Source organism: Lissotriton vulgaris, chromosome 3_2, assembly GCF_964263255.1.
Source record: "Lissotriton vulgaris chromosome 3_2, aLisVul1.2, whole genome shotgun sequence".
NCBI classification, from domain to species: Eukaryota; Metazoa; Chordata; class Amphibia; order Caudata; family Salamandridae; genus Lissotriton; species Lissotriton vulgaris.
This window is the reverse complement of record NC_141690.1, coordinates 70,892,995-70,908,446: the sequence shown is the minus strand read 5'-3', so window position 1 is coordinate 70,908,446 and position 15,452 is coordinate 70,892,995. Positions and strand designations below refer to the sequence as shown.

The following is a 15,452-nucleotide window of genomic DNA, read 5'->3' as shown; positions in this document are numbered from 1 at the left end:
CCGCATTAGTCCTTCCACCCCAATTCGCTTTTTTTTTTACTCGAGGAATGCTGCTGAGCTTTTGGTCGGCTGACCGTAGTGCCCTCTTTGGTTTATACCAGGTTAAACGTTCTTGAAGAAATTTTGGTCCTATGCCATGAAGAGCTTTAAATACCAGGCAGAATGCCTTGAATTTGGTGTTTTTGCTGACAGTAAGCCAATGAAGCGGTTTAATTTCGTTCGGGATAGATTTATATTTTGGTGTGGCTGTAATAAGTCTTGCTGCTGCATTTTGTAGCATCTGCAGCTTGTTCATTGATCCTTTTTGAACCGTTAGGTACGGACTATTACAATAATCTAGTCTTGACATAATAAGGGCTGATACCACGGTTTGTTGTGCTTCCTTGGGTAATAGGGGCACAATTTTTTTGCATGATTTAATGATGTAGGATGTGGTGGAGGCAACCTGATTTATTTGGTCCTTAAAATTCAATTGGTCATCGATCAAGATGCCAAGATTCTTGACTTTTTTTATAGGGACCGGCAACGATCCCATTTCTTCTGGCTAGCAATTGGGAGTCCAGAAATTAGGGTCATTGCCTAAGAGGACCACCTCCGTCTTACCAGAGTTCAACTTTAAGCAATTCTGGGACATCCAAGCTCCTACTGCTTTCACGCAATCCTTTAATTTTGTTGCTGTTTCGAGTAGTTTTTCCGGTAAAAGACACAACGACTTGAGTATCGTCGGCATATGATGTAAGGGAAAATCCAAAACTTTGAATTAAGGAGGCCAAGGTGGACACAGACATTGAACAATGTCAAGCTTATTGATGAACCCTGTGGCACCCCACACGGAAATGAGAAGGGTGTAACTTTGAATTCATCTAGAGTCACGGTTTGGGTTCTATCTGTAAGGAATGATTTAAGAAGTTTCCAGGCGTTGTTTTTGATTCCTAATTTATCTAGTCGGTCCATCAACAGATTGTGATGGACCGTATCGAAAGTCGCAGATAAATCCAGCATTATCAATACGGCTTTCCCCCCGTGGTCTAGAATGTTTCTGATCTCTTCTGTGGATTTCAAGAGTGCTGTCTCTGTTCTATGAGTTTTGCAGGGAGGGGTAGCCTAGAAATCGGTCTAAAACTGATAGTGAACCCCAGCGACTGCAGGTCCGCCGTAATCTAGAGGGGGGGAGACGACAGCCTGGGCTGAGCTCGCCTTCAACAGGCAGTCGTTGAGAGGGGAACCCCATATCTGCTCAAATGAGCAGCGATCACTGCCATCACATTCGTAAACACCAGAGGGGAGCATGGTAAATTGAAAATATTTGTGGCCTACCGGGAACCGTAGGTAACATGTTAGCTGGCAGGACGGAGATGTGGATATAGGAGTCCTGCAAGTACAACACTACCATCCCGTCTGCGGGATCAAGGGCAGATGGGACCTGAGCCAACGTGAGCATTTTGAACTTCTTCCGGAGGAAGAGGCTTAGGGCACTGAGGTATAAGATAGGACACAGGCCTTCGTCCTTCTTGAGTACCAGAAAGTAGTGGGAGTAACAACCACGACCTACTTCTGGCACAGGGACACTTTCCTTTCGATAGCTCCTTTGGTCATGAGAGCTGCAACTTCCTGGTGGAAAAGGGCCAAGTGATCTTGCGAAATGCAATGGAGTGCTGGTGGCAAGGAGGGAGGGGTAGTGTTAGGGGAGGGAGTAGCACCTTCGGACTATCTGCAAAACCCACCTGTCCGACGTGATGTTTTGAAAGTGGGGGATGTGAATGCAAATCCTGCCGCCCACTGGCCTCTGGTGTCCCTGAAAGGTCAGATTAGGAGGATATGGAGGCTGCTGCCGGTGGGGCATGGGTGGACTAACTGGCCCGCTGGCCCCCAGCCCCACGTCACTTGGCCCCACGTCTGCGCAAAGGCTGGGTAGCTTGCGCGGCCCTGTAGCCAGATTGGGTGGAACATGGTGGGGCACCCGTTCCATAGCTACAAAAGGGGTGAAAGGCAGACTGCATAGGGAGAGTGGTTGCCACGAGGCCCAGGGATCTGTCCGTAGCCCTAGAATCCTTGAAGCGCTCGAGCGTGGAGGTAGTTTGTCACCGAACAGGCGGCGGCCATCAAAGGGCCTGTCCAAAAGGGTGGATTGGACATCCCCGGAGAAACCAGACGTCCTCAACCAGGCGTAGCGCCTCAAGGCTACTGATGTGGAAACCGTTCTCCCCAGAGAGTCGGCGATATTCAGCCCACACGAATGGTGAACTTAGCTGCGCCTCGACCCTCTGGGCACTGTGGCAGCACTTGCGCAACTGTATCCCACACTGTATGGGTATAACAACCCAAGAAGCATGAGGTGTTTACCGACCATAGCACTAAGCTGGCGGAAGAAAACATCTTCCCAAGGTGGTCCAGCTTCTTGTATTCCTTATCTAGGGCAGCAGAAGGGAATGTGCCCTTAGAAGAAAAGGCTTGGACCACCAAACTCTCAGAGGTAGGGTGTTGGGAGAAGAAAAGTGGGTCGCCCGGGGCCAGGCGGTGGCGTCGGGCAATCGTCCTGTCCACATGAGCACCTGTGCTTGGCTTGAACCAAGTGGGGGGTAGCATGTCAAGTTTTGGGGAGACATCCAAACCACTGGCATCCAGTTCCTCTCGCCAATCGGGCTCTTCAAGCTGGTCAGCTAAAGGGTCTACAGATCCCTCCCAGTCCTCTTCACCCTCCTCTGGCTGCCATGCAGGGCGACAGGGAATGTCAGGGATCAACAGTGGTTGATAAGTACCCACTGACACGGAACCAGCGTCTGTCTGGCACCGGTACCCACGTCAGTCCCGTGCAGTGTTCAAGTCAAGGGTGAGGCTGGGGTTGACCCCGCGTGGGTGTACAACCAATGTCAGAGGCTTAGTCACTGGAAAAGGCACCGGGGAAGGTACCGTGAGGTCGACCGGCGTCAATACTGATCCAGGCCTGGATCCTCATGGCCCCCAGCCAAGTCAGCAGGGTCAGAAGGCGCGCCGGCGGAGTCGGGCTGCCCAAAAATGCTATGAAGTGCTTAAAAAAAAAGCTTCAAGCTGGGCAGGGGACGCTCCGGCTCTTGGAAATAGAGGGAAGCGTATAGCCATCCCAGAAGCCGGCTACAAAGAAAGAGCTGGAGAGCGACAACGCTCCGCGTCCCGTCAGCCGACGGACGGCGAGAAGGCGAAGAGCAACGATGCTTCTTTGCCACCTTCTTGTGATTTGACTTAACTGATATTTGCGAAAGACTTAGATGATTAGTGGTGGTGGCTCCGCAAACAGTCCAGAGACCTTCCTCTCGACCGGGACCTCAAACTACGTGGAGCAGACTGCCGGGCCCCCGGAAGCGTTCCCGCAAAGACTTCAGATTCAAGGCCCGGCAGTCGGAGCACGACTTCGGGTCGTAGTCACGCTCCAGGCACCAAAGGCACACGAGGTACGGATCAATGACAGACATCAATTTGTGACATGAGTCACAAGTCTTGAAGCCGGTCCAACAATGGACATCACTCGTGCTACCAGGAGTCAGACTCAAAAAAAAGTTTAGTCAAAAAATTACTAAGGGGCAAGATGCTTTTCAGATTAGCGCCGACTGGGGCGGAAAAAGAAAGAACTGACGTCAGCGTACAAGGGCGTCGTCTAAGACAACGCCACGTCATCCCGGTGACCATGACGCCAGACGCGGAGTCGACCAATGCCACCTACCGAAGCATACGTGTAGTGCTAAAGAAAGAATTCTGCGGATCAAGTCTGACGCCTGGGGGGTAATTCTAAGGTACTTATAACTAATGGTCTCTTTCAGATAATGTGGGCAGTTTACAAAGTGACTAAAGCAAATGTTGCTGGTAGAATTGATCAACTGCCACTCCACCCCTAGATCCCTATTCATGCGACTACTGGAACAATGGCATGTATTTGCAGGGGGAGGTTTCTCACCCTTTCTAGGTCACCATGTGTTCACTTTTCCTTCCTAGTTTCACGGGTCCAGGATGATGCAACAGAGTGGTATCCACCTCACCAGAAGAGTTTAGGGGCTTGGTATCCACCTCACCAGAAGAGTTTAGGGGCATATAAAGCTTGGAGGGCAAATGTCAAGAGCACTGTCCTTCAGGCTGGAAAAGATGTGAGGACAGAGCACAAGCTTATAAGTTGGGACAGCATGCGGGGAATAGGACTTGTATTGTTAGATTGAAAAACCTTTGCTACTAGGATGTGCAGGGGTGGGCGGTGAGATAAAATGAAATGAGCACAGCGCATTATCAATGGCAAAGCAATATCACAATTGGATGGGGAGGGTTAAGCCCACATGGGAGAATTATTAATCGGAAGTAGCTGCTTTTACACCATGCAAAGTGACAAGAGTTGCCCTTACTTCATTGGCAACAAATGTTAAAAAAATAGCCAGCTCACTAGACTTTCTGAACTTCTTACTAGATGTGAAATACACCACCTTACATGGATCCATTGCAATGCCTAACTGAAAGGATACAGGTGGTCTTTTAGATAACTTAAAAACATGAATAAAGACAAGAGGGGATCCAGACTAGCAGGGGTAGATGAATCAAACATCTCCTAATAAGAATCTAACAAGAGTAAGCTATGGATTGAAAGTTGTAATATGTGCAATGAATGAATGAATGAATGAATGAATGAATGAATGAATGATTACACATTTCTATAGCGCATGGTTACCCTAAGGCATCCCAGCGCTTAACCTGCAAGCAAACCTAGAACGTAATTCTGTTTGAAACAATAAGTATACCTGTGTAACCAGAACACATTATGTTGCAATTAATAAATGTTCAATAAAAAGATATTTTTTTTTTTAAAGCATGAAGGAAGGACAGCTAAAAACTGAAAAAAGTGATTGCAATTGACATATCCTTCCTTCAGAAAGGATCGGCTGCAATAAGCAGAGTTTAAATTACTACTAAAAACAAAAAACTTGTGATAATAGCAAACTAAGATTACACACACTGCAATAAACAGGCTCACATTCTTCCAAGTTTTATACTCTACAGAAAGAATGGGAACCCTTAATTTCAGAAAATTACAAGCATGCATCTATTAAAAATAAAATTTGTCACCTGCATTTCAGTTTTGTATGCTTTTTCTGTGTATAATCGAAAACACTTTCCTGGCCTTGTACGACCAGCACGACCCGCCCTCTGCTGAGCAGAAGCTTTACTGATTGCAGTAACTAGAAGAGATTCCACACGAATACGAGGATTGTACACCTGTTGAGAAAAGTTAACATTTTTCAGTGTTTATTTTTTTAATGCTTCCTGAAATTAAAATGTAGATCTGCATCTAAATCTAGTAAACAAGTGCAATACAGTTTTAAAAAAGTCTTTCTTGATGTTTCAGAAACTAACCCAACAGACAAATTACAGATATTTTAAAGAAATGCAGACAACGCTTACCTTTTGTTTGGCAAATCCCGGATCAATCACAAATACAACTCCATCTATAGTCAAGGATGTCTCAGCAATATTAGTGGACACAACCACCTGTTGAAATATATTTAAATATGTCATTTTACTGATAAACATTCAGTGTTAAAAATTGGATAGCAATGCCTTACACTAACCACATGAGGAGGGATTATCCAGAGACATTTAAAGGGAAAAAGCAAGTACACTTCTCGCAGTGACAATGCGTTTAGGATAAAATGTATGGCTTCTGTGTGGCGAAAGCTGAATGTGGCAAGAGGTAAAGAGGACCAACACTATGGGGAGCCGGGAGAGACGTGGTGGAGAGACAACAAAAGGACAGGGGAACACAAGAAAATTTGTTGAGATCAGGGACTCATGTGCCAGTTCCAAGGCATCAGCGGACCTCTGAATGGTTTAACATATTTGGAGATCCCAGAAAGTTACAGATCTTATGCACATTATTCAACAACTAACCAGTCAGTCAGAAAACAGTACAGAAAGGACACTGCAATAGCTTTATATTTAAGAAGAAAACAAGTTACTTACCTGTAACTACAGTTATCCAGTATTGGTATCTTTCATAGATTCACATGCCTGAATCATTCCCCGTTGCGGGGGCAGGAAACCCACGGTACATATACATATATACACATACATATATACATATACATATACATATATATATACACACACACACACACACAAAAGCAGTGCCTTAGTAAGAACTGTAGGAAGCTAAAAATAAAAGAGGTCCTGCAGGCCCAAACCTAGTAGCCTATCTACCTCATTAAAAGAAAAGAACCAAAAAATGGTTCTAAACAAACAGCTGCCAGCACCCTCTAGAATCTTCCCAGCAGAGGCAGTTCTACTCAGATTTTCTTAGCACAAATGAGAAGAAGGTATCCCAAATAGAGAACGGTTATGCCGGGGAGGAGGGTGGGTGCATGTGAATCTATGAAAGATATCAATACTGGATAACTGTAGGTACAGGTCACTTGTTTTCTTATCTAGTATTGGGGTATCTTTCATAGATTCACATACCTGAATCAGAATAGCAAGCAGTAAGCCTAATCATGTCGTTTGCGGACGGTGGGAGACAGTGTATATACACCCAACACATCCGGGAAGGTTAGAAAATTACCAGAATATAGAAAACCATTTTAGAATGAAGTACTCATAGTACATTAACATACTGTGCAGTAATATCCATCAATTAACAACCATAAACATAATAGAGAACATGTTCATATTTGTACATAAGTAAATGCAATATCAGAGACATTATAACTTTAACCTTAATGAAGATGTTGAAGAACAGCTTCTCCCACGGCTGCATCGTCCTGCGACGCAGACTGTAGGCAGTAGTGCTTTGTGGATGTGTGGACATTCTTCCATGTCGCAGCACGACAGATGTTCTCAAATGTAACACTGTGAGAAAGTGCCATCTTCCATTCATTGGTATGCCCTCACTTTTTTCTGAACTGCTGATGTGCTTTGAATGAGTGTGCCCTGGGCTCCAGCTAACCAGGTACCCAGGGCCTGTGTTCCTTCCCTAAAACTGTGTTGAAACTAAAACCCATTTGGCATCTCTGGCCACCTGTCAGCCCTTAGTAAATGGTACCCTAGGTACCCAGGGCATGGTGACCAGAGAAGACCCCTGAGGGCTGCAGCACTTATTGTGCCACCCTCAGTGGCCCTGTACCCTGGCACTCACACTGCCTTTGCAGGCTGAGTGCCTAAGTACAGAACTAAACAAAGTCGACATGGCACACATCCCTGTGTGCCATGCCCACAAACCCACTGCCCTGGCATACATCAGTCACCCCTCTAGCTGGGTGCCCTATGCCAGTGGTGTGGGCACAGGTGCAGGAGTCCTGTGCCCCTACAGTACCCAGGGCCATTCTTGGGCAATGTAAGTGCAGTGATGTCATTAAGAGTATATGGTGCTGGGAGGTCGTCATTACGAACCCCACAGCACAATAATGGCTACATTTAAGACGGACAAGTTTGGTATCAAAATTCTCCACGCATTAAACCCACACTGATGCCAGTTTGGGATTTAATTAAAATTCTCCCTAGAGGGCATCTTCGAGATGCCCCCTGAAACCTAACCTACAATCCATGTCTGGACTGAGTGGCTGCCCAGGCTGCCACAGAACAGACATGTTGCTGGACCCCAGGGTGGAGAGCCCTCGCTCTCCTTGGACTGCAACAATGCACATCCTGGGCGAGGTGCTAGGTCTCCTCCCCCAGGATGGGCAGGGGGAAGCGTCAAAGGCATGCCACCTTTTTGAGCTTCTAAACCCTACGTCAGGAAGGGGGGGTGTGCCAGCCTGTGCCAACCCCACCCCTCAGGTGGGAGAGGCGAAGTGAAGCAGGACCCCGGGCTACGGCCATCTTGAAGATGGGGAGCCCTGTCCAATCACAGCTAGGCTCCTGCCCCCCCTTCCACAGGAGAGGAGTAGGCTAGGGGGTGTACCCATCCCAGGACAGGGACCTATTGGTCCCTGCCCTTGCCCTACCTGTAACGCCCCGAAACCTAGTATTTAGGGGCACCCTGAACCTTCCTTCCTCAGATCCAAGAAGAGGAAGACCCGCCATGCAGCTGCTCACAACAGGACAACACCAACTGACTTGGTCCCAGCCCTACCGGCCTGTTGATCCTGGAACCTGCTCTTGCTTAATCCCGGCGACTCCTTCGGACAGCAACCTTGCTTCAACAACCAACCCCTGGTGCCAGCCAGGAAGCTCAAGACCTGCCCACACTGAACCCGCCGTGCTTGGCCCATGCCCAAGTGATCCAAGACCACGAGGATGTCCCCCTGGTGACTAGGGCCCGAAGTCCAGTGCCCAAAGACCCTCCTCGACGAACCAGATGACATCTGCAGCCTCAGAACCAGGTACCCCTCCAACCGTGACCAGCTGAGGGTAAGATTTCCAGACGCCTATAGACACCCCTGCACCCAGTGCCCAGCGGCTCCCTTTGGGGTACCTACCTCTTCTCCAGGATCCCAACTTACCTCTCGAAGTGGTAGTCGCACCTGAAGAATCACCGTCCCCTAGTCTGCAGCCTTTGTTCCCTTTTTACCTTTCCCATTGACTAAAATTGAGCGCCCGACGGCTCAAAAGCACCAAGCCGCCAGAGTGCCCCTGGCAGTGCAACCTTTACCCTATCCTACTTCCCCATTTGCCCTGAGCAAGTGACCTGGAGCCCTGCTCACACAGCTGCATGGCCTGCTAGCCAGCAGCCACCAACCGAAGGCCCCTGCCCCTCATTGGTTAACATTGGGCCTAACTACCTCGGCACCCGGCTGCCCCTGTGCCGCTGAGGGTGAACCAACTGTACCAACCTGACCAAGGGGGACCTCAGAGTCCATGCCCGGAACCTCAACTTCACCAGTCGAGTACTCACCTGGAAACCGGTAATTCACTTACCTGCCGTTGGATAACATGGACTGGTTTGACTCGAAAAAGTGTGAAGTTTTGAAAAACTTAAAATATTCCTATAAAATCAGCCGAATCCCGAAGTACTCACCTGGGATCAGGAGAGAAGCCAGTGCTGTACTTTGTAGCTCAGTACTGAACAGCAAAAGTAATCCGAACCGGATTTACTAGTAACCTGAATTTTCTCACTAGGAATCCATTGCCTGCTTTTCTATGAAATTTCTTCCAAAGTGTCTACTTTTGAAAACTTGAAATATTCTTTAAGAATCATGCTAACAACTGAACCGTAATTACTTACCTGTCTTAAGTAGAGACCCAGTGCTGGACCTAGAAGCCCAGTACTGGATTACAAAAGTAACGAGAACATCTTTTACCTGTAACCTGAATTTTCCCCAATTGGATAACATTGCCAGATTTTCACTGAAAAGTTTCTACGTGTGAACTTTTGAAATACCTTTTTATTCCTTACATATCATTGCAATAACCAAAACGTTTTTACTAAACTGTTTCCAGCTTAGACCCCAGGACTGAATCCAGGATCCAGTCCTGGATTTACAAAAGTAATCTACAAAGTAATCAGCTGTAATTGTGTAGACAAAACCCATTGAGCTCAATGCTAAATTGTGTGTAGAATTGTGGTGCCTATTGCAACCCCTGCACCTATTGAGTTTACAAAGTCATTGTCTTTCTGCAAAGCAATAACCTGAGATTAGTCATCACTGAGAAAAGTATATTTTTATACCTGTTGGTTTTAAAAATAAAACATCTATATCTTTTGATATAAAAACAATTGGCCTGGAGTTCAGTCCTGGAGTGTGTGAAACCTTTTGCTGACTGAGTGTGCACAACAAATGCTTTACACGGTCCTCTGGTACTGCCTTACTGCTCGACCAACCTACCACTTTTGAGAGTAAGGTCAGTCCTGACTTTAATCTCCGTTATACCTCTGGGTTTGGTGGACTCTATATACAGTGTAAATTAGGTTGGTCCAGTACATATAGAGCCACTTTCTCACAAACCCCAGCAAATAATGCTGTAGAAGCCGCAATAGTTCGGGTGGAATGCGCTTTTTACCTTTCTTTGCAAAGGTTTGTTGGCTTTATCATGGTAAAATTGAATAACCGAATCAATCCATCTGGCTACAGTTGCCTTCGTTACAGCTTGTCCCAGTGTGGCTGGACCACAGGCAACAAATAATTGATTGGATAGCCTAATATCCTAAGTCTTCTGGAGGTAAAATTTTAGCCAACGTTTTATATCAAGAGTGTACAGCCCTTTCCACCGGCGTAACTGGGTCCGGGAAGAAGTTTTTAAGCTTTACAGGCTGATTTAGATGAAAGTGAGACGGTACTTTAGGAATGAATTTGAGATTTGTTCGTAAAGTGATGTATTCTTTAGTGAAATGCAAAAAGGGTTCCGAAATGGTGAAAGCCGGAATTTCGCCAACCCTTCGGGCTGAAGTAAGAGCTAATAAAATCGCCACTTTCCAGGTCAGAATTTTGAGCTCGGCCTTGTGAATTGGCTCAAATGGTCATTTCATTAGAGGAGATAAAATGGTGTTCAGTTCCCACTCCGGAGGGTGGCAGAATCGGCCGAAAGACTTGAAAAAGTCCTTTTAAAAATTGTTTGATAAGTGATGAAGAACAAAGTGATGGTTTGATAGAGCTCTTTCGGAATCTGGAAATTGAAGCGAGGTGAACCTTGACAGAGGAGAACACAAGTCCTGCTTTGGCCAGAGATAGCAAATAGGGAAGGATATCCTCCGCTGGAGCCTGGATTGCATGATCATCATTCGCCTCGCACCAATGACAAAAGTGCTTCCACTTTAAGTGATACCTCTTGACTGTACTCTGGGCACTGGATTTAGATAGAATTTCCAGACAGTCCTGAGATATTTTAAGATCCTTAAATTCTAGTAAGTCAGGAGCCAGGCGTCCAAGTGAAGAGACTGTGGATCTGGTTGTAGCATCTGACCTCTTTCCCTTGTCAACATTGTGACTGTTGGAAGTAGAGGAACAGGGTGTTCCTGTGATAATAGGAGTAACTCTTGGAACCAATACGGTCTCGGCCAGCGAGGTGCAATCAGGATGAGACTGCAATGTTCTCTCCATTTTTTGAAGCCCTTTCGGTATCAATGGTATTGGGGGAAAAGCGTATGCATAAATCCCTGACCATCGCAAGGACAGGGCATTTCCTCTTGATCCCCGTTGAGGGAATATGCTGGCGTAGTAAAGGCATTTGCTGTTCTCTCTCGTTGCAAAGAAATCTAGAGTTGGCTTGCCCCAAACTAGAAAGACCTTTTCCACCTGCTCCAGCTCCCACTCGTGACATCCTGAGAGAGATCTGCTGAGGGTGTCGGCCAAAGTGTTTTGAAGCCCCTTGACATGCTCTGCTCTTAGGGTTATACTGTGTTCCGTAACCCACTCCCACAGCTCCTGAGATTCTTGCGATAGGGAGAGTGACCTTGTTCCTCCCTGTTTGTTGATGTAATACATGCTGGTCGTATTGTTGGTACGGACCAGCACTGAGGAGCCCGCAATCCTCGGAAGGAATGCTTGCAGAGAGAGAAATATGGCCCGCAATTCCAGACTGTTGATGTGTTTTTGCTGGTACTGTTGGGACCATCGTCCTTGAAACTGTAAGTCTTGAAGATGGCTTCCCCAGAAGATGACTCATCTCTTCTTGACGTGGAGCCCTTGTGGGATGTCTGCGATAAGGTGTAGATAGATCATCCTGATAAAAATGCTCTTGATAATCTTCTTCATCGTCCTCCTCTTGGCATTTTATTTGTAATTCTGAGGGATGGTGAGCAATGACCCTCATCATCTTCCTCAGACTCCTCATCTTCCACAGACGTCTCCAAAATCTGTGATGGCAATAATGGAGATATATTGCTATAGTCTTGTCAGTGGTATGTTTTCAACTGGAAGTGAGTGTAGGAAATAGGCGTCGTCTGATATACTGGAGGAATCGCTGATGATCAACCCTTTGTAGCTGGACTTTGTCATCAAAGTGTCGACAGGGTTGCCTTGACCAACGGTGTCGTAGACTACTACGTGGTCGACTGTGTTGTCAACGGAACTGTCGTCAACAGCTCTTCGTCGACGGTGCTGTTCTCGACGGGCTCTCAGTCGACCCAGCTTTTGTCAACGGTGTCATAGACGACGAGGTCTTCGTTAATGAGGGAACGGCGTGAATGAAGTAGACGACGCTGTCGTCGGCAGCTGTTTAGATGAGGAACTTTTAGAAGACTATTCCTTGGTCACAGAAGATCTTTGATGTAGATATTTTAGATGACACAATAGGTGAGGTAGAGACCTCAGTTGAAGAAATAGAAGCAGCAGAGGTCACAAAAACCGTATGAGAAGACACCAGAGAGAGAGTCTGGACTTGGGCTTTACTCACGGTTCTGGTAGTCTAAGGCCTGGAGGTATCAGAAGAAGGTACAAGGCTGATCCAGAAGGAGAAGTTGGAGATCTCCTTGCCTGGTCAGAAGCTCTAGGAGAGGATTTGTGGTGCTTCCTTCCCTCTGATGAAGCGCTGTCTTGGGATCTAGCTCTCTTGCTAGATGGTGAGGCCTTGTCATCCTCCTCCGCTGAAGAGGATTTCAGCCATAACAGTACCCTTGTGTCCCTATCTCTGATGGTTTTGGCAGGGAAGGTACGACATTCTACAATCCTTAACAATATGGTTAGGATGTAGACAGTAGATGTAGTCCTTGTGCTGATCATCTACATGGATCCTCTTCAGGCACTCAGGGAGACTCCCTTCCAAACGACGTGCGGTGAAAATATGAGAACTGCCTCTGCTGGGAAGGTTCTAGAGGGTGCTGGCAGCTGACTGGTTAGAACTATTTTTTGGTTCTTTTCATATAATGAGGTAGATAGGCTACTAGGTTTTGGGCCTTCTGGGCCTCTTTTCTTTTTAGACTACTACAGTTCTTACTAAGGCACTGCTTTTATATATATATATATATTTTTACCGTGGGACTCCCGCCTCGGCGATGGGGAATGATTCAGGCATGTGAATCTATGAAAGATACCCCAATTCTGGATAAGCGATACGCTTGTTCATCTTTTGTATTATACACAAAAAATGTAATATTCCTATAAAAATAAAAATGTATAAATACACAAAAACAATTCACGGTCTAATCGGAAATGTTGTAAAAAGAAAACAATTGAACATAATCTTCATTTCAGAAGCTGCTGAACTTCGCAAATTTTCACATGCGTGCGTGAGTGCACTTGAGTGTGTGTGTGTGTGTGTGTGTATTATAAACGAACTACAGATGGAGCTTATTGCTTATATCTGCTCTGAAGAAGCAGGAATAAACTGTAATAATAATACATAGTAGTTGCCTCCAGCAATAGGTTTAGAGTGTATGGATCTCTTCTAGAATGTGAACTAATCTTAGTGCCATGTGTCGGAAAGTGCTCTTTTTTGACATGGTCACCCCCATTTTCTGCCAGGTATCATACATTTTTGACTGAAGCACACTGGGTTCCTGCTATCCAGGTTCCCAGGGCCAGATCCATTTCCATAAAACTGTACAATTGCTACCCCAATTGGCAATACCTTTAGTCCCTAGTAAATGCCACCCCCGGTACTTCGGTCAAGGAGGCTAAAGAGACCCTACAGGCTGCAGTATGTATTGCACCACCCTACGGTACCCCTCAGCACCAACATGCAAACTACCATTGCAGGCTGCGTGCCATGGTGTAGAGAAAAGTGAAGACATGACATGCCTCCTGTTTTCAGCGGACAACACTCAATCTGAATGATTACACTCCCTTGATGCGCCCGTATTTTTAGGAGCGTTTGATCATTTTAACATCATCCACTGCACTTCACATGGTGGTACCCGTTTATCTGAGTGCAATTTCCTTCACTTTACTGCATGAAAACTGCACAGAATAGGCATGAGACAATACTAATTGCCACTACAAGATGGTCGACAGTCCGTCGTCAGTTTCTACCAGGACACCAACCTACATGTAGCGCGAACGCCGAATGGCATTTCATATCAGCGTAAACTCTTACACTATCTGCCATGGCTCATGGGATTAAAGCACTTCAGGACGTTTGAAGTTTCATATGCGGTAAGAAAAGATTTCACATAGCCCCTTGTTTTGATAGATCTGGTATGCGGCGTACCTATCTTGATTTAAGTTATAGTTGCACCGAGTGTCAGTATCGTTCCCAAATGCACTCATATGTGGACACCTTGCTTCTTTACCGGCACTATTTCACAACAAGTTTAATTGCACCTTGGACACACTTGCATGCCAGTAAACATTAACGGGTGGATATTTGCGATATCGCGGAATGAAATGCACTCCGTTCCGGACATGTTCATCCGTCACACTCACGTTCACACCCTTAGCGGCCACTGAGTCACTTTTTTGGACCAACTGTTTAGTTCGTAAATTGTGCACTAAAATCAGTCATATTTTCTCTTGTTTAATTCACAGCTTTTTACCTTCATTTTCTTTGTACCATCTTGTGGGGTAGTAGACATTCTTGGACTACATGTTGGTGTCGAAAGACGGATCAAGAATTGAAGACGGCTGTTGACTTTTGGCGCCAAACCCTGCCAGACTCAATCTTGATAATCTAGACTAGTGACTCGTCCTGTAGCTGGCGGGCTTCCAAGACCCCCGGGAGACTGTCAGCCCTCCAAAAATTGCCAGCAATCTCCCTTGGAGTAGAGGACCTACTCACCTGCAGTCCTCAGCACGGAAGACGCAAAGTCCGGGTTACAGAGTTGCTGCTCCCCGGCCAGGCCGATGCAGCAGCGCCCAGGAAGAGGGCCCTGAGCTACTGAATGTCAAATCTGACCCCCCCGCACGACTTCCACCAAGTGAGAGGCACACAGGACCATTACCCAGGGTACTGGACCTCTTGAGTCTCAAATCTGCATTCCCCCTGCACTGAGACCAAGCATCTGTTGAGGGACATCAGCAAAGCAGAAACCCATTTCTAGAGGGGGCCCAGCTGCCCCGATTTTGCACCCTCAACTGGTAAAGACTGTCAACTGCAAGACCCTTGGACGCACAGAGCCCAGCTAACCTTACTCTGCACCCGATCGTCCCAGCCAGGGTAACAATGAACCAGCTGTGCCCCCTTGTGACCAAAGCTCCCTAAAGGAAGCTCCGAGACTTGTCCCCAAACTCACCTTCTGCAGCCTCTGTTTCTAGGTGACCCCCCTTCTTCCCATCGGTGCGCGAAAGTGCCTTTTTTCACATGGTTAGTCCCCACCGTTTGCCTGGTATTTGATGTTTCGATTGTAGTGCAAAGGGTCCCTGTAAACCTTGTCACCTGTGCCAGTGCTTCTTCTCCCAACAACAAACCCCACAATTCGTACTTCTGCCTCCAGCAAGTCCCTAGTAAGAGGTACTCTAGGTGCATAAGGCATGGGAGCTGAAGAGGGTCCCCTGAGACCCCACCCTCACAAGGACCATGCCACTGCCCTTGCAGCTTGCATGCCCTTGTGAGAGAAAAGACATCAAAGTCGACTTGCAACCCTGCCTGGGTCCCATGCCAGATCGCAATGGAAGATGGTATAGGTATATCACCCA

General features: G+C 46.7%; 1 protein-coding gene across 1 annotated transcript in view; it reads right to left on the bottom strand.

The window, feature by feature from the left end:
* Positions 1-15,452, bottom strand: part of DHX15 (DEAH-box helicase 15) — a 257,979-nt gene that overhangs the window by 113,267 nt on the left and 129,260 nt on the right. Inside the window, exons 7-8 of the mRNA XM_086964023.1 lie at positions 5,416-5,502; positions 5,080-5,229 (exon numbers count right to left, since the gene is read on the bottom strand). Coding sequence (XP_086820149.1) covers positions 5,080-5,229; positions 5,416-5,502 — 237 coding nt within the window. The remainder of the gene's footprint in view (positions 1-5,079; positions 5,230-5,415; positions 5,503-15,452) is intronic.